We start from the raw sequence: 18,801 nt of genomic DNA, 5'->3' as shown, positions 1-18,801 counted from the left end.
GTTTCAATAAATGGCGAGACTTTCTGCAGGGTAAACTAGGAAGAAGGTTGGTTGGAACTGCAGGCCTAGGGCATTTTTTGTTTTTTTTGTTTTGTTTTTTGTTTTTTGTTTTTTGTTTTTTTTTAACAACTTGATGAATACTGCAAATTGCCCTGTGGACATAAGAATGCTTTGGAGATAGTCTCATTATGTAGCGTAGGCTAGCCTGGAAACTAGTGGGTGATCCTCCTGCTGGGCTGAGATTGCAGGTATAAGCCACCACTCCTGACACAAAAGCTTGCGTTTTGTGACAGTTTATTTTGGGAGCTTGGTGGGCCCGGCTGTCCCTCTGCCTTTGCACCCGGACAGCTCACATGCGCTGACTCCTCCTGTCCAGCAGGGAGCGCGGCGCTACCTCCCCGCATGCGCAGTGCGCGCCGTGTCAGCCTTGGAACTGGAGGCCGACACTGCTTTCCCCGCTGGCTCCAGCATACCTGGTGCTGGCGGCGGCCTCCCGTCACCGCGCGATCCGACACGGCCGTGGCTCGCGGCCCGCGGCAGGAGCCTGGGACGGAGCGCGGGGCCGAGCGGGAGGCGGCCGGTTCCGAGGTGAGCGCAGCGCGCGAGCAGGCCGGGTGGGCCTCGGGGCTGGGCCTCTGGGAGCCCTGGGCTGCAGGAGCGCCGCAGCGCTGCACGGCCGCCGCTCCTGTACCTGTGCCGGGGTCCCCGTATCCGGGCCCGCCCTCCTGTCCAGGACCTCTGCTTCCTGTTGCAACCGGGCGTTGCGGACCCGGGTCCTCCCAGGAGGCCTTGCACCTTGGCTGTCCAGGACCAGTTGCGTCCAGTGCAAGGTCTGGGTGAGACCGGGTGGCGAGTGTGGCTCACTGGCTGTGAGCTTTGGGAGATACGTTCCCGATGGTGGGAACAGTGTCCGGTTGTGAGTCAAATAATGGTTTGGTGTTACTTATCAAGTGCCAATCTAGAAGTGCCAATCACTTAGGGACTGTGGATGCTGTCTTGAGTCTGGGACATGTCCATTTCAATTTTTTAAAGCCAGCCTTAAGGTCTAAGTACTTTACTTGAACTTTGTGTACTAGGCAATTCACAGTAATAATAGACACTGTTTTTATTGCAGTGACTTTCCCTGACTTAAGCCTCCTAGTTGTTCTAGCCTGTGCGGATGGGTTGTCAGCGGAGGAACCAGGCTGATGGACGCCTAGAGTTTCGTTTGGAACCCTGGAAGTTCTTAGCCTTGCTATTGACCTTTCTCCACCACAGTGAGGTTCAGAAGTTTGTCACAAGGCGCTGTCAGGAGGATGAAGACATAGTAAATGCACCTGTGTAGAGTAAATGCTCAGTTAGGTACTTACGTATTCACCGTGATGTAACTGTCACAGTCAAACAGTGTCTTTGTATTGGACACTCTTTTCGGAGGTCGTGAGCCGCACTGGAACTTTAATTCTAATCCTGTCAAGGCTGTGTATGCATCGTGAGTTTGTGTCTGCCTACTTTGCTTTCAGAAGAGTTCCTGTGTAGCAGTGGCAGGCAGTTCAGCAGGCAGGACAGCTCCAAAAAAGCGAAGACAACAGGAAATTGTGACTTGGAACATTGCACTGAGTGGATTGGCTGGATCCTGGAGCTTGGGAGGAAGGTGTTTCAGGCCAGAGTTAGGAAGGAGCAGTTCCCAGAACCGCGAGTATGCCTCACCCTGTGCTTAGATGGTGTTAGAGTCACTTCCAGACTCCGTGCTCTGAAGCTGCATGAGTGGTTCCAGATTTTTCCTTTTAATTGAGGGGGAGGGTGTTTGATAGGTTTGACGGATGATCATTTTAGGGTCTGAGATGAAATTCTTGTTTTGATCCAGGCCATGGTGTGAAACTGGGCAGCTCAGAGAACCAGGACTCAGTCTCTGGGATTCAGCACAGGTTTAGCAGGGACCAGGCGCTTCGAGGAGATGTCTCAGTTGGTAGAGTTCCCAGCATGTTTGAGGCCATGGATTGGATCTCCGGTACCTTATAAACTGGGGCAGGGGTGTATGCCTAAATCCGGTACTTAGGATGTGAGAGCAGAGAGCCAAGGGTAATCATCCAGTTCCTGACCAGCCTGGGCTGTAGGAGGCTGTCCCAGCACAAATGGAAAACCAAACCAAACCGTCATAGCTAGTGGTTCTCTTTGGGTGTAGCCGTGCGTGATGAGAGCAGGGAGAGGAGGTATTAGGGGAGGGCCCAGAAAACTCAGAGTCTATGGAAGCCTACAGCCTTCTTCTCCCTTTTGGAAATTCCAGTTCAGGAAGGTTGGCTGTCAGAAGCCCCTCCCCTGAGTGGTGAGTGCTCCAGTGCAGCTGGGAAGGAAAGATGTTCATTCATTCATTCATTCATTCATTCACTCACTCACTCAGCCAGCATTCAGGTTGAGATCCAGTATGTTCTACGCTTGATCCTGGCCATTGAGATTACTGATTAGACTGTGCGAGGGCCAGCAGAGCAGACAGGCTGGCAAATGCCTCACTCTGGGTGTGGCAGGAGTTGTAAGGAATGTTGCAGTGGAAGGTGGTGCCCACAGGGAAGGCCTCCCCCATCTTCATTAATTACTTTATTACTTATTTTTATTTCATATGTGAGTGTTTTGCTTGCTTGCTTGTATGCTAGTTTACCATGTGTGTGCAGTGCCTGCAGAGGCAAGAACAGTGTCAGATTCCTTGGAACTGAAGTTACAGATGGTCGTGAGCCTCCTCGTGGGTGCTGGGAACCTAACCCCAGGGTCCTATGGAAGAGCAGCAAGTGCTCTTAACTGCTGAGCCATCTCTCCAGCCCCTCTCCAATAATTAATAATAATAATAATAATAATAATGCAGTATTTGCTCTTAACCACTGAGCCATCTCTCCAGCCCCTCTCCAATAATTAATAATAATAATAATAATAATAATAATGCAGTATTTGCTCTTAACCACTGAGCCATCTCTCCAGCCCCTCTCCAATAATTAATAATAATAATAATAATAATAATCCAGTATTTGCTCTTAACCACTGAACCATCTCTCCAGCCCCTCTCCAATAATTAATAATAATAATAATAATAATGCAGCATTTGCTCTTAACCACTGAACGATCTCTCCAGCCCCTCTCCAATGATGATGATGATGGTGATGATGCTGATGATGATGATGATAGGGCAGCATTTGCTCTTAGCTACTGAGCCATCTCTTCAGCCTCTCTCCAACAACACCAATGCCAACCACCGTATCCCTGGGTTTAGCACAGGCCGTGCCCACCCAGTACTCTGCCCCTGGGCTGTGCTCCTGTTGCCGTTCACCCCCAGTTTTTTTTATTATGAGTGTTGGCCCAAATGTTGTCACCCCTTTGGCTTTATTCCTCAGAAATTTGGTGTAGACATTTGGTGTAGAGGTTGGGAACTGTACACCAGGAGGAGTGCACGTGTCCGGGGTGGCTTTGTGCTATTGTGCCTTAGCCCCCACCAGTCGGGGTGGTTCTGAGGTGTGTGCTGATGACTCTTAGCAGAACCAAGTGCTTTTCCCAGTTCCATCCTCACCATTCCGCTTTCCGGTTCCTCTCTCTGGTTTTCCCGAGGCCCCTTCTGCCAAACACGCTCGTGTTCTTTTTCTTGGTTGGGCAGAGCACAGACCATGCTAGTGCCTCTAATAGTGGCCTGCAAGCACCCTGAGAACATGTCCTGGACTGACTTGCTCACCCTCAGATGGCAGCCAGGACCCCTTCGCCCTGTAAAGCAAGGCGTCCGGAAGGTACCCCGTACTATAGTGTAACAGCTGTAGGCCTCCTACCATGGCCGCTGGGGAGAAATCAGGTAGGGGGAGGTAACCAGCATGGTGGCAGGAGCTCTTGCACGGGTATGCCTGTGGTGTGGAAGGGCAGTGCCTGCCTCCTGGTGTCTCCCTTAGCAGCCTTCATACCAGAGTTGGCATCTGGCCAACTGAAAACCACTCAAGGTTCCATGACAGTGTCCTGCAGCTGGGGACAGATGTGATGATCTTCTGGGGTTCAGTCCTCAGCATGGTGGGACCACGAAAGAGGCGACCACACAGCCACACAGCCTTGGAGTCTGCGGTCAAAGCTACCAGTGGGAAGAAATCCTGGGGGACAGGGCCACTGACAACTGCGTTCTTGAGACTCCCAGATCCTCAGGGCTGGCAGCGAGTCTTTAAGGTGGAGGAAGCTCTTTACCCAGCTTCGCAACTTTGCCCTCCTGGGGCAGCTGCTTCACCTGGCACTGTCTGTCTGTCTGTCTGTCTGCTTTAGGATCCGTCCCCACCTCCCTCTGTTCCCAGCTTCCCCTCAGTGGCTAGTCTTCAGGTGTCTGCGGCTGCAGGACCTGGCTGTGTGGACTAACAGCGGGTGGGGTGGGGGTCGGGTGGGGGGATATGATATGGTGGGATATAAAACTGGATATACAGGGTGTGGACAGGGGTGTGTTCTCTTTGATCCAGGGTTAAGGACCCAGCAGGACAGCGGGAGCTGGTCCTACAGTGCTGCCAGACAGGCTTGTAGCTTAGATGTAGCCATGACCTAAACCACTGGTTCTCATCCCGGGGTGATTTCATTGTCCCCAGAGGTGTTTGGCAGTGTTGGATGTGCTCTTGGTGGTTACATTACAGGTCTGGCTTTTATCAAGTAGAGGCTGAGGATGGTACTAAAGGAGTTATGATCTGTATAATGGCTTCCCATGTGAGTTTGATATAGCTAGAATATTAGAAACCACACCCAGAAGCTAATGGGGGCAGGGGGCAGGGGGCGTACCAGAACTGCTGTAGCAGTGTTTGAAGAAGGAACTTGAACTTTAGGGAAGCAGATAGCTTAATAGGTTTATTCCTTGAGGTCAGAGATAACACCACTTGCTTGATCTCTGGGGGAGTCTGCCCTCTTCACTACGATAATACGGAATGGCCAGTGAGGAGCTGGCACCTTTGAGAAGCAAGGCCAGCATTGATCCCATAGTCAGGTATTGGCCTTCATGCTACCATGGAACTGGGTTCTCAAGTTCCTGAGAAGGGCAGAGCTCTGAAGTGGCCAGGTGGGGTCCTTAACTACAGGGCAGTGTAAGTGGGCAGCCAGCTTTGTTGAACCAGGGGAAATGCCAAGAGCTCATAAGGTTGGTACCTGTTGAACAGAAAAGATGTAAGCCAGGTTTTAGACCCATATCTTGCAGATTGAGGGTGATGCAGATTGAGGGTCTGTCTGTCTGTCTATGTGTGTGCGTGGGTGCATGTATGTGTGAGGTGTGTGATATATATGTGTGGTGGATGCACACGTATGTGAAGGTGGAGCCAGGGGGATGCACATCTCTCTCTGTCTGTTCCTGTGAGACAGGGTCTCTCACTGAATGCTGACCTGGACTGACAGCCTGCAAGTCCCAGTCACTCTCTTATCTCTGCCCCACCCTCCCAGTCCCGAGTATGCGGGTAGCCGCCCTTGGCTTTTTCTGTTGGGTTGTTGGGGCTTTGAACTCGGGTCCTCATGCTTGCACAGAAGCCCTCTTGCCCACTGAGCCATCTTGCTTAGCTCCCGGATCTCTCCAGCCTTGCCTGGCTATGAAAGATGACCAGCTCAGACTCTGTGTCCTCCATTGCTAGGAGATGTCACTAGGGCCATCCTCACAGATCCCAGGAAGTTTCCACTGCACTAGGTTTCCATTCTGTCCCCAAGTGTCCCCTGCCCCCAGTCTCTCCCTGAACTCCCTTCATCTCCCTCCACCGGATCCTTCCTATTCTCATCCCGGCCTCCCCAAGTCTGCCCAACACCTATTTCCCCTTCCTAGGAGGGTCCATGCTTTCCCTTAGAACCCTCTTTCTCTAGCCTCTCTGGGTATGTGCTTCTGTGGAATGCAGCTTGATACTTATTACTTATTAATACTTATGTAATGGCTAGTGCCCACTTATAATGAAAATGTACCATATTTATCTTTCTGGGTCTGAGTTACCTCAGAATGATTTTTTTTCTAGTTCTATACATTTGCTATAAATTCCATGTTATTTTTTTAAACAGCTAAGTTATACTCCATTGTGTAACTGTACCATGTTTTCTTTGTCTATTCTTTAGTTGAAGGACATATAGGTTGTTTCCAGTTTCTGGCTACTGTGAATGAAGCTGCTATGGACATAGTTGTGCAAGTGTCCTGTGGTAGGATGGAGTGTCCTTTGGGAATATGCCCAAGAGTGGTGTGGCTGGGTCTTGAGGTGTATTGATTCCCCAGTTCTCTGAGGACCACCATATTGATATCTGTAGTGGCTATACACGCTTGCCTTTCCACCAGCAATGGAGGAGCACTCCCCTCACTGTGCATCCTCGCCAGCAGGTGCTGTCCCGGTGTTATTAATCTTAGCCCTCTGACAGGCGTAAGATGAAATCCCAAAGTCGTTTTGATTTGCATTTCCCCGAGAGCTAAGAATGTTGAGCATTTCTTAGTCGTTGAGATTCCTCTACTGAGAATTCTCTGTTTAGACCTCATTTTTAATTGGATTATTGTTTTTTTAAAATCTAATTTCTGGAGTTTTTATAAATATATTTTAGTCATTAGACCTCTCTTGGATGTGGAGTTTGTAAAAATCTTTTCCCATTCTTTAGGCTGCTGCTTTGTCTGAATGACAGTGTCCTTTACCTTGCAGAAGCTTCTCAGTTTCATGAGATGCCATTTAGTAATTATTGATCCTAGTGCCTACCAATGGTGTTCCATTTAGAAGTTGTCACTTGTGCCTGCGTGTTCAGGCCTGTCTCCCTCTTCCTTTTCTGTCAGGCTCTGTGGGTCTGCTTTATGTTGAAGTCTGATCCACATGGACTTGTGAAGGGTAATAAGTCTACATTTCTGACTTCTTTATAAAAAAATCAGGTGTCCATAGGCGTATGAATTTATGTCTTGGTCTTTATTTGATTCCATTGAGCAACTTGCCTGTTTTCTATGCCAATACCATGCAAATTTTATTACTATTGCTTTGTAGTACAACTTGAAATGAGGGATGGTGAAATCTCCAGCAGTTCTTTTATTGCTCAGGATTCTTTTAGCTACCTTGGGGTTTTGTTTTGCCACATTAAGTTAGAGGATCTGTAAAGAATTGTTCTTGGATTGATGGGGATTGCATTGAGTCTGTAGATTGCTTTTGGCAAGATGGCCCATGTCTCTGTGATAATCCTACCAATCCACGAGCATGGGAGAACTTTCTATTTTTGGAGTCTTCAATTTCTCCTTCAAAGACTTGCAGTTTTTATTATACAAGTCTTTCACTTGTTTGGTTAGAGTTACCCCAAGATCATTTATAGCTTTGAGGCTATTGTGGAGTGTGCTTTTGCCCTGGTTTCTCTCTCAGTCCATTTGTCATGTGTATGTAGGAGAGCTATTGACTTTTTTTGAGTTAATCTTGCATTCAGCCACTTTGCTGAAAGTGTTTATAAGCTATGGGAGTTTCTTAGTGGACATAACTGGGTCACTTATGTATACTATCATATCATCTGCAAATGAAGATACTTGACTTCTTCCTTTCCAATTTGTATCTCCTTCAGTTGTCTAATTCCTGTAGCTAAACCTTCAGGCACTATATTGAATAGATAAGGAGAGAGTGGACAACCTTATCTTGTTTCTGATTTTATAGAATTGCTTTGAGTTTCTCTCCATTTAATTTGATGTTGGCTATTAGCTTGCTGTATATTGTCTTTATTATGTGTGGGTTACAAGGTACACACGTATGTGCCTTGTATCCCTAATATCTCTGAGATTTTTTTTCATGAAGGGGGTGTTAGATTTTTGTCAAAACCCTTTTCAGCATCTAATGAGATGATCATGCGTTTTTTCTTTTAGTTTATTTAAATAATGGATTACATTTACTGTTTTTTGTATGTAGAACTATCTCTGCATCTCTGGCATGAAGCCTACCTAATAATGGTAGATGATCTTTTTGATCTATTCTTAGATTCAGTTTGCAAGTACTTTATTGAGTACTTTTTCATCTATGTTTATAAGAGAAATTGGTATTTAATTTTCTTTCTGTGTTGAGTCTTTATGTGGTTTGGATATCAGAGTACCTGGCCTCATTAAAAGAATTGAGCAATGTCTCCTCTGTTTCTGTTTTGTGGAATAATTTGAGGAGTATTGGTATTAACTCTTCTTTTAAAGTCTCGTCTAATTCTACACAGAAACCATCTGGCTCTGAGCAGTTTTTACCTTGGAGACTTTCTAATGACCTTTAGAGGAGTCTCCTTCTTTATGTTAGGAAATATTTTTTCTAGGATTTTGTTGAAAACATTTTCTGGGCCTTTGAGCTGTGAATCTTCTCCTTATTCTTTTATTCCTATTATTCAGAGCCTTTTCATACTGTCCCAGATTTCCTACATGCTTTATGTCAGGAATTTTTTTAGATTGATAATTTCTTTGAGTGATGTACCCATTTCTTCTACCATAGCTCAGTACCCGAGATTCTAGCTTGCATCTCTTGTGTTCTGTCCACAAAGCTCACCTCAGTAGTTCCTGAATTTTTCTTTTCCAGGATTAATTTCCTCAGTTTGTGTTTTCTTTATTGCTTCTACTTTCATATCTTGAACATGGCTTTCGGTGTTCCTTGGCTTTCCGTAGGGATTTATTCATTCCTCTATTATTTCTTTGTGTTTTCCTGGCTTTCTTGGAGGGATTTATTATTTTTCTCCTTAAGAATCCCTATCATCTCCTAGTTGGCTCTAAGGCCTTCTCCTTGTGCTTCAGTTAGGCTGGACAGTTCAGGACCTGCTGTGTGAGAAGGGCTGGGCCCACGTGGGGACATAGGATCTTGGCTTTTATCGATTGTGTTCTCTGGGTTTTGTTGTTGTTGGAGTTTTGTTTGTTTGTTTGTTTGTTTGTTTGTTTTGAGACAGGGTTTCTATGTGTACCCTTGGCTTTCCAGGAACTCACTCTGTAGACCAGGCTGTGGTTTGTATTTTGATGAGATTTTTTTCTTGAAACAAGAAATGTATTAGAAGTTGAATAATCCAATTTTCTCACGGTATTGATTGCCACCCTAACTTTACCCCCAATTTTTGTCTTTGGTGACCAGGTGTGTGAGGACGAGGACATCTGTGTCATTATGTGTGCGTCAGTCAAGTCTAATATCCGGGGTCCCGCCCTCATCCCAAGGATGAAGACCAAGCACCGAATCTACTACGTCACCCTGTTCTCCATCGTCCTCCTGGGCCTCATCGCCACCGGCATGTTTCAGTTCTGGCCTCACTCCATTGAGTCCTCCAGTGACGGGGGTGTGGAGAAACGCAGCATCCGCGAAGTGCCAGTGGTCAGGCTGCCAGCCGACAGCCCCATCCCAGAGCGGGGGGATCTCAGCTGTAGAATGCACACGTGTTTCGATGTCTACCGCTGTGGCTTCAACCCAAAGAACAAAATCAAGGTGTACATCTACCCGCTCAAAAAGTATGTGGATGACGCTGGCGTTCCGGTGAGCAGCGCCATCTCCCGGGAGTACAATGAACTGCTGACAGCCATCTCAGACAGCGACTACTACACAGAGGACATCAGCCGGGCCTGTCTGTTTGTCCCCTCCATTGACGTCCTGAACCAGAACCCGCTGCGAATCAAGGAGACAGCGCAGGCCCTGGCCCAGCTGTCCAGGTACTGACACCTAGCGACGAGCTAAGGGGATGCCCTAAAGGGAAGGGGAGTGGCGGAGTGAGTGTGCCTCCTGTTGAGCTGCCCTACAGATGCTTCCCTATCTCACACTGAGGTGAATGACTGAGGTAGCCCGGCTGTGCTGACAGCGCCAGCTGGGGTCTGCCGTTCTGTGAGGCTAGGGCAGCTGGGGGCTTCATGAAGTTTAGAGCTAAGGAAGGCTCTTCTCCTATACTTCTCCTTTTAGATTAAAATGTACAACGTCCATTCCATGCACTGGGGTCAATTCCTGTTTACTGTGAAAGGCCTGGGAAGGCAGCTCAGCAAAAGAAATGTAAGATTTGTTCCATTGTCTCTAAGAGGTAACAACTACTGCTGCTTAAATGGGCTTATTAAGTCTTTTTTTTTAATGAATAAAATTGCTAGGTGTGTATAGTATAAACATTTTCTTTTGGTGGCCAGAAATAGCACTATGAGATCCTAATCTATAGGTGCTTTACTTCTCATAGTGCATTGTCAATATCTTTCCAAATAATTTTATAGGGTGTACACACACACACACACACACACACACAGAGACACACACACACACACACACAGACACACACACACAATGTCTATGCAAAGCCCAGAGGTTGATGTTGGGTGTTTTTACCACTCTATTTAATTCCTAATTAATTGGTTTTTGAGACAGGTCTCTCACTGACTTGGAGCCTGCGCATTTGGCTAGATGGCTGGTCAGTGAGGCCCGGGTCCCCCCCTCCCGTCTCTGCTCCCCAACAGTGCAGTCACAGGCACACACCACTGTACCTGACTTCGTATAGGAGCTGAGACTTGAACTCAGGCCCTCATGATTGTACAGGAAATACTTTCCTGACTGAGTCATCTCCCTCGACCTTCGCTGTCTTTTATACAATTCTGGACGTTGTGTAGAATACCATTTTATGGATATTCTGTAATATGTTTAATCAGCCTTCCATGCTTTATTTACTTTTGTTTCTTTTAAATTTTAACTCTTCTAAATGTGTATGGGTGTTCTGCCTTCAGTATGTTTGTGTACTATATGTGTGCCTGGTGTCCTCTCAGGCCAGAAGAGAGCATTGGATCCCCTGAAACTGGAGTTGCAGATGGTTGTGAGCCACCATGTGGGTGCTGGGGTTAGAACCTGGGTCCTCCGGAAGAGCAGCCAGTGCTCCTAACCATTGAGCCATCTCTCCAGCCTACTTTTGTTTCTTGAGCATTTAACTAGGTTTCAGGGTTGCTTTGTTTGTTTGTTTGTTTGTTTTGGTAGCAGACAGGTGGGAAGTATATATTTTTCTAGTTTTTTATTTGTCCCTTTGGGGCTTACCTTGCACCTGGGAGGTCTTACTGTTGTGGCTGCTTATACTTGAGTCCAGCAGGTGGCGCTGTTACAGGCTGGGACGTTTGTCCAAGTGATTTGTAGTGTTAGTACTCATTGCTTCATGGTTATGGATTTTCTCAGTTGTTTATTTTCTTAATAGGTGGGATCGAGGAACAAATCACCTGCTGTTTAATATGTTGCCTGGAGGTCCCCCGGACTACAACACTGCCCTGGATGTCCCCAGAGACAGGTGAGCATTTGGGAGGCTATCTCACAGTGGGTTCCTGAGGACTAGGTAAGTTAAATAGGAATGATTTGTTCCCACAAAATTAGATTCTGAGATGGGTATGGTGGTGCACTCATGACTTTAATCCCAATAGTCAGGGGACAGAGGGAAGCAGATCTCTGAGGTTGAGGGCAGCCTGATCTACAGAGTGCCAGGACAGCCAGGGCTACACAGAGTAACCTTGTCTTGAAAATAAATAAATAAATAAACAAACAAATAAATAAATAAATAAATAAGCTTCCTGCACCTGCTGAGATATATGTTATGATTGGAGTTGTTTATTAATCTGGAAACCCCTTTCAGGCATTTCTCTTAAAACAGAAATGCTGAGCCCCTGGAGCCAGTTGGAGCTGGGGTCCTGGGCCAGCTCGAAGCACCATCTTGTTCTCCTCGTCTGGACTAGCGTTAGTTTCAAGTGCAGCTGAGTTTCCAGGGCGGTTAGGTTCAGCATGAACAGCGCCTGTGCCTTCTGAATGTGGGCTCATTTGCAGAAGTGGTTCTGCAGCTTCTGAGGAGAGAGGAGTGGGTGTAGCTGTGAGTGGGAGTACTTAAAAAATCCACTCCGTGCTCCTGGTGGGTGTGCACAGCTCTGCACCTCTGCATTCGGCCCAAGAGCTCTGGGTTCACGAATGAAACACACACACACACACAACCTCTGTAGTTAATATGCCTTAGCTAGCTCAATGGTTGGGCACTTTCCAACCTCCCCGAGGCTAGCACACACTCCCCTCCTGTCTTCCTAAGTTAACACTTTCTAAAGTTATCTTTGCTGCTCTCTTCCTTCTGGGCAGCCTTCCTGTGGGGCCGCTTCCCCTGTGCATCTACATTTCTCCCGGCTCAGCCTCCTGCTCCTTCATGGTGTGGTCCGTCAAGAGCCCCCATCCCTTCTCCCTCTCCTGCATTTCTTGCCTGGGAATCCTAACAGCCCGCCTCTGTCTCTGCTCAGTCATTGGCCATTGGCAACTTTATTTCCCAATCAGAGCCAACTGGGGGCAGGCTTCCTCTAGCGGTGCAGGACACTGCAAACTGGTCTTTGGGCACCACAGTTGGCGCGAGAACACAAGCTGCTACAGACGGACGGATGGACGGACGGACAGGGACCGAAGCCCGTCCCTGAGGCGGCCAGTGCGCCGGTCATTGTCATGGCCTGAGCTCCTTCTCTTCCGGTTTCCTCACAGGAACCTTTCCCCCCACTCTCCCCTACCTGGTTTTGTTCTTCCTGGTAAAGCAGAAGGTGGGCGAGCTGGCCACCAGTCACGCCCCGACCCGCGCCACCCACTGCTGCCCCTCACACATGCATCTGCTTACATTTACCTGTTGGCTCCTGGGAAGTTACAGCATCAGGTGCTGGGCACGTTACTGCTGTTAGTATTTGACAGCATTGAGGAGAGCAGAACGTTTGGCCCTAGCGCAGGACAGTGTTCAGGTGACAGGGGTGTATGAGCAGATTCATTTTTTCCACAGTCTTGTCAGATGATGCTGAATTTGGGATCAGTGTTACTAACAGGGTTCACATCCCAAGACTAGCTGTGGTCAGCTTGTCAGAGGCTGATGCCATCATCCGTGGAAATGTACAGTTTCATGTGTCTGCCCAGATGGCTGGTCTGAACTTTCTATGTTTCTATAATGGATATCGTACATCAGTCTTGAGTTTCTGTCTGGCAATAGGATGATTACTATAAGATACATGATAATGTACAGAGCCCTGTGTGTGACAGAGGGCGGTGTGACTACACAGGGATGGAGAGTCCTGCGTGTGACAGAGGGCGGTGTGATCACACAGGGATGGAGAGTCCTGCGTGTGACAGAGGGCAGTGTGGCCACACAGGGATGGAGAGCCCTGCGTGTGACAGAGGGCGGTGTGACCACACAGGGATGGAGAGCCCTGAGTGTGACAGAGGGCGGTGTGACCACACAGGGATGGAGAGCCCTGTGTGTGACAGAGGGCGGTGTGACCACACAGGGATGGAGAGCCCTGCGTGTGACAGAGGGCAGTGTGACCACGCAGGGATGGAGAGCCCTGCGTGTGACAGAGGGCGGTGTGACCACGCAGGGATGGAGAGCCCTGTGTGTGACAGAGGGCGGTGTGATCACGCAGGGATGGAGAACCCTGTGTGTGACAGAGGGCGGTGTGACCACGCAGGGATGGAGAGCCCTGCGTGTGACAGAGGGCGGTGTGACCACGCAGGGATGGAGAGCCCTGCGTGTGACAGAGGGCGGTGTGGCCACGCAGGGATGGAGAGCCCTGCGTGTGACAGAGGGCGGTATGGCCACGCAGGGATGGAGAGCCCTGCGTGTGACAGAGGGCGGTGTGACCACGCAGGGATGGAGAGCCCTGCGTGTGACAGAGGGCGGTGTGACCACGCAGGGATGGAGAGCCCTGCGTGTGACAGAGGGCGGTGTGACCACGCAGGGATGGAGAGCCCTGCGTGTGACAGAGGGCGGTGTGACCACGCAGGGATGGAGAGCCCTGCGTGTGACAGAGGGCGGTGTGACCACGCAGGGATGGAGAGCCCTGTGTGTGACAGAGGGTGGTGTGACCACGCAGGGATGGAGAGCCCTGTGTGTGACAGAGGGTGGTGTGGCCATGCAGGGATGGAGAGCCCTGTGTGTGACAGAGGGTGGTGTGATCACGCAGGGATGGAGAGCCCTGCGTGTGACAGAGGGCGGTATGGCTATGCAGGGATGGAGAGCCCTGTGTGTGACAGAGGGTGGTGTGACCACACAGGGATGGAGAGCCCTGCATGTGACAGAGGGCGGTGTGACCACGCAGGGATGGAGAGTCCTGTGTGTGACAGAGGTCAGTGTGACCTGACCACATACATCTGCAGCAGCAGTCACCCCAGGAGATCCCTGAGTGGCCTGCTGACCTAGCTGCTTTTATAGACACCTACACAAAAGCAGGGATTTGTAAGGAATGGGGCAAAGGGAAGGACCATCAGATTCCAAGGTTGTAGAACTGAGGAAACCAGCATTACGAAAACATTGAGGGCATGATTATTCCCACTGGTTTTATAATGAAACAGGTTATGTGTATGTGGATCCTGGACCCTAGTGGGGCCAAACAGTTGCTAATGTTCTTTTGAGGAAGGGAGATGCTTCTGAGAACAGAGAAGGTCAGGAAGGAGCTGGTGGGTGCAGGGTCTACCCCTCTTGTCCGAGTGTGCTTTCAGAAGGTTCGGTTCTGTTTGTTCTGTGTGGGATATTTCACTTTAAAAATTTTTATAGTCTCACTGTTTAGACCCAGCGGACCAGGAACTCACTATGTGAACCAGGCTGATGTTGAATTCACAGAGATCCATCGCTGGCCTGTCTCCTGAGTGTGGGGTGGTACATGTGCGTCACCATGCCTGAGGGGACACTTCACTTTTGCCAGCATCTTGCTGTATACTCTGTGCATGAGACTTTCTTTCTTTCTTTCTTTCTTTCTTTCTTTCTTTCTTTCTTTCTTTCTTTCTTTCTTTCTTTCTTTCTTTCTTTCTTTCTTTCTTTCTTTCTACTTTTAATGAAGTGTTAAGTGTGGGAAGGCGCCAAGCGTGCAGAGGAGTTTTGGGGTCTTGGTAGCTGGTGCTTGGGTGGTGGAACCAGGAAGCTGAAACTGTTGGGATCAGCACATAATCGTTGGGATCAGCACATAATTGGTCTCTGTCTTGTGCGTGTCACGGCGCCTTGGTGGAGTCATGGGCTTGTTTCTCAAGATTTTATCCCCTTGCTTGTTTGGAGACGTGTAGGATAGCGTCAGCTGGAGCTGGGTGTCTGGGGTTGGACTCAGGAGCCGGTGAACAGATCAAATCCCTGAAGTCTGAACTCATGGATGTGTGGGCTTATCTAGTATTCTGCTTAGAGGAATGCAAGGATCTGTATTGAAGAGGAGTCCAGACCTTCCACATGCTAAGCCAGTGCTCTGCCACTGAGCTGTAATCCAAAGCTCAAGTGTGCTGTTATACACAGGTATTGTGCACAAGAGTTGACATGCATGCAAGTGTGTAAGGAGCCAAACGAAACAGCCTGTTCCTTTTGATTGACAGAGAGAAGGAGAGGGAGGGAAAGGGAGAGGGGGGAGGTGGAGGGAGAGGTAGACCCTTGCCTTTAGAAGAGTGTCTTAGTTTGCTTTCTTTCTTTCTTTCTTTCTTTCTTTCTTTCTTTCTTTCTTTCTTTCTTTCTTTCTTTCTTCTCTCTCTCTCTCTCTCTCTCTCCTCCCTCCCTCCCTCCCTCCCTCCCTCCCTCCCTCCCTCCCTTCCTTCTTTCTTTCTTTCTTTCTTTCTTTCTTTCTTTCTTTCTTTCTTTCTTTCTTTCTTTCTTTCTTTCTTTCTTTCTTTCTTTCTTTCTTTCTTTCTTTCTTTCTTTCTTTCTTTTTGGTGTTTTGGATTTGGTTTTGTCGAGACAGGGTTTCTCTGTATAGCCCTGCTGTCCTGGAACTCACTCTATAGACCAGGCTGGCCTCGAACTCAGAAATCCGCCTGCCTCTGCCTCCCAGAGTACTGGGATTACAAGCGTATACCACCACCGCCCAGCTGTTTGTTTCTTTATTGACGTGAACACTCTGACAGGAGCAGTTTTAAGGAAGGACATATTTATTTAGCTTGCAGTCCATCGTTGCAGGGACCGCAGAGGAATAGGAAGCAGCTATTCACATCCACAGTGAAGAGCAGAGAGAGAGAGGGAGAGGGAGAGGGGGAGAGGGAAAGGGAGAAGGGGAGGGGGAGGAAGAGAGGGAGAGGGAGGGGGAAAGGGGGAGGGAGAGGGAGGGGGAGGTGCGTGCTTACTCTTGGATCCACATACAGTGTGCCACCTGCTGGGAGGCTGGGCCTGCCCTTAACTAACAGCATAACTAAGCGAACTTCCTCTCTCCTCTCCCTGAGAGGTGCCACAGGCCAGCCTAATCTAGAAAGTCCTTTCCTAGGTGAGTCTACATTGTGCCAAGTTAATGGTTGAAACTGTCACAACCCTAGCCTCTCCCCCACATGCACATTAAGTTTAACTTTAGGGGGATGCCTAACTGATGTGGATTTTCTCACACACGATCTGGAATATTACTACCTTGAATTTTCATTAGCTTTTCTTTGACTATGTCTTGTACATATTTCTGCATTGGTGTAGGTGTATATAGTCATTGACTTGAACTTGTAGGGAAACTTGAATCCTATTCAAGAGAGGAGGTTGGCACAGTGACCCCCATACCCCCACTGTCAGCCACACTGGCACTGCCTCCAGGCAGTCCTGGTCGAGCTGGTCCAGATGTGCTCCTCTTCCAATTATCTAGAAGCGAATTCCAGACCTCATATCATTCCATATACAGGATCGCCATAGGGATCTCTGCATTAACTCTAACATTATCATCATACCTAAGACAGTAACAGCACTTGGAAAATGATTTCTTTTTATTTAAGTGTGTATGTGTGTGCCTGGATAAGTTTATGTGTACTTCATGTGAGCGAGTGCCCTGGAAACCAGAGGGCACAGGATCTCCTGGAAGTGGGGTTCCAGTCAGCTGTGTGTGCGAGGCCTGAGCCTGGTCTACTGTAAGAAAAGTAAGCACTCATTGACATCAGTACTGCCAACAGTGAGTGCTGCACCGGTACTGCCAGCAGTGAGTGCTGCACCGGTACTGCCAACAGTGAGAACTGCACTGCCATCACTCCGGCCAGGAAGTAGGAGTTATTTTGAGATGTCTTTTCTCTGTAGTCCAGACAAGCCTGAAACTTACAATCTGCAACCACAGGTTCCTGAACTGGGGTTACTTGTGTGTACCACCAAGCTCTGTTCAACAGGATTTCTTTTTATTGTTGTTTTATTTTTATTTATTTATATTTATCTTGAGACAGAGTCTCATTATGGAGACCAGACTGGCCTTGAATTTGCCAGTCTCTGCCTCCCAAGTGCTGGGATTAAAGGCGTGTTGTGCCACCAAAGCCTGCTGAACAAAATAAATGACCAACTACTAGGCTTCTGTGTTTGGCACTGAAAGCTCAGGGTAGGAGGCCTGTGTGGATGGGAGTCAGGAGGTGGTGGGCTCAGCACTGGTGGCAGGGTGCTGTTCTAGAGTCGGGAAGCCCGTGCAGACCTGCCTGATCGGCCCCTTGGCTGGCCACCAGCAGGATCATCAAGTCAGAGTTCCAGGCCACAAGGTTTCGATTCCATCTCTTCTGGAAATGAGCTCCTGTTTGGGGATCTGTGGTAGGGAAACAGAATGTCCTGCTCAGAAATTCCCTCTGCCATCAATACGAATTCCCTCTGCTGTCAATACGAAACATGTGTCCGAGACCTGAGGGCGGCTGGCACGCCGCTTTGCAGTGCCATGAGGACCCCTCTGCTCAAGAGGCTGGGCTTCCAGCAGGGTCCTCAGGACACACCTGGCCCGAGGCCAGTTTGACCTGATATCAGAATTCTTTCTGAGATCACAAGGGGAGATGGCCAGTGTCTATGTTTGTGTGTGTATGGGTGTGTGACAGAGGCTGGCTTCAGACACACTTCCCTGCCTCTGCATACCTGCCCCTCCCCCCACAATTTAATAATGTGTTTGGGGCCACAATGACATCATAACTGGATAACAGTGAATGTTGATGTGAGAAAGGAAACATACTCCACACTCCCCTTCCCTGTGGGGCTGCAGGTAACAGCCTGACCACCCACAGTGCTGCCTTACCTGTGTTACCTGGTGCCTGTCTGTAGCACGCATGTCTGCTTCTCTGCACAGCGGCCCTGAGCCCTGCAGGGTCTGCTTGCCATCACAGCCATGGAAGCTGCCCAAGTTCACATTGGATGGATTCAGTGTTGCATGTTAATTAGGAAAACATCAGCTCATGTGCTGGTACTGAGGATATCATTACATCTTAGACGTAGACAGGCAGCTGGAGAGGTTCTGAGCCTGCTAGTTACCCACTCGCCTGCTCTTGCTTTCAGTGCTTAAGCAAACAGTGAGATTTTCAAGGGTGGCTTGAAAATCTCTGAGCTTAAAACTGGTCATTAGAAGCGAGTATAAGTTGTCATCAGGGTGTGGAGGGGATTGGTAGTAATCAGTATTGAAAAAAATGTGGTTTCTCAGTTCAGACATTGTGTTTACTCAGACTCCAAGGTGTGTGCAACTAGCAAAATCACCCCAGAAAGTGCTTTCGATGGGTTGGGGCCCTGGGACAGAACAGCCAAAGGTGGTTGTGACCCACACCTGCTTCCTTTGTCTGATGAAGTGTCATTGTCACACTTGCTAGATCCAGCTAAAACATGTGGTTAGTGTTTTCTGATTAAGGAGAAAGAATGCTAGTGCCCACAAACTCCAAGGGAGGCTCTGAGGTGCAGCTGGACTCTGCTTCCCTGTCCGTCTGGGAGTGGATTCATAAGGCCCAGGCTGGGTGGGGCAGTGGGAGCTGGTGGAGGCCGGGAGGGTGACACAGCCCTAGGACAGCAGAGGGATAGCTGCTTGCCTGGAGAGTCTGGCTGATGTCCTGTGACGTGTGATACCTGCTGGGCACCTCTGCTCTCCCTGTCTGCAGGCTTGTGAGATTCCAGGAGAGTGAGAAGTGACTGCCTCCTCCCTAGACCTGCTCTTACTCCCATTGCTGTGGGTGTGCTGAGGATAGAGTGTGG

The 18,801-nt window shown here is 48.7% G+C and overlaps 1 protein-coding gene across 1 annotated transcript in view; it reads left to right on the top strand.

Moving 5' to 3' along the window:
* The first annotated feature begins 419 nt into the window (after positions 1-419).
* The window catches only part of Ext2 (exostosin glycosyltransferase 2), a 135,702-nt gene continuing 117,320 nt past the window's right edge, over positions 420-18,801 (top strand). Inside the window, exons 1-3 of the mRNA XM_052183056.1 lie at positions 420-588; positions 9,027-9,592; positions 11,092-11,181. Coding sequence (XP_052039016.1) covers positions 9,057-9,592; positions 11,092-11,181 — 626 coding nt within the window. The 5' untranslated portion in view covers positions 420-588; positions 9,027-9,056. The remainder of the gene's footprint in view (positions 589-9,026; positions 9,593-11,091; positions 11,182-18,801) is intronic.

This window comes from Apodemus sylvaticus, chromosome 5 (assembly GCF_947179515.1).
Source record: "Apodemus sylvaticus chromosome 5, mApoSyl1.1, whole genome shotgun sequence".
Lineage (NCBI taxonomy): Eukaryota > Metazoa > Chordata > Mammalia > Rodentia > Muridae > Apodemus > Apodemus sylvaticus.
This window is presented reverse-complemented; position numbering and strand designations above follow the sequence as displayed.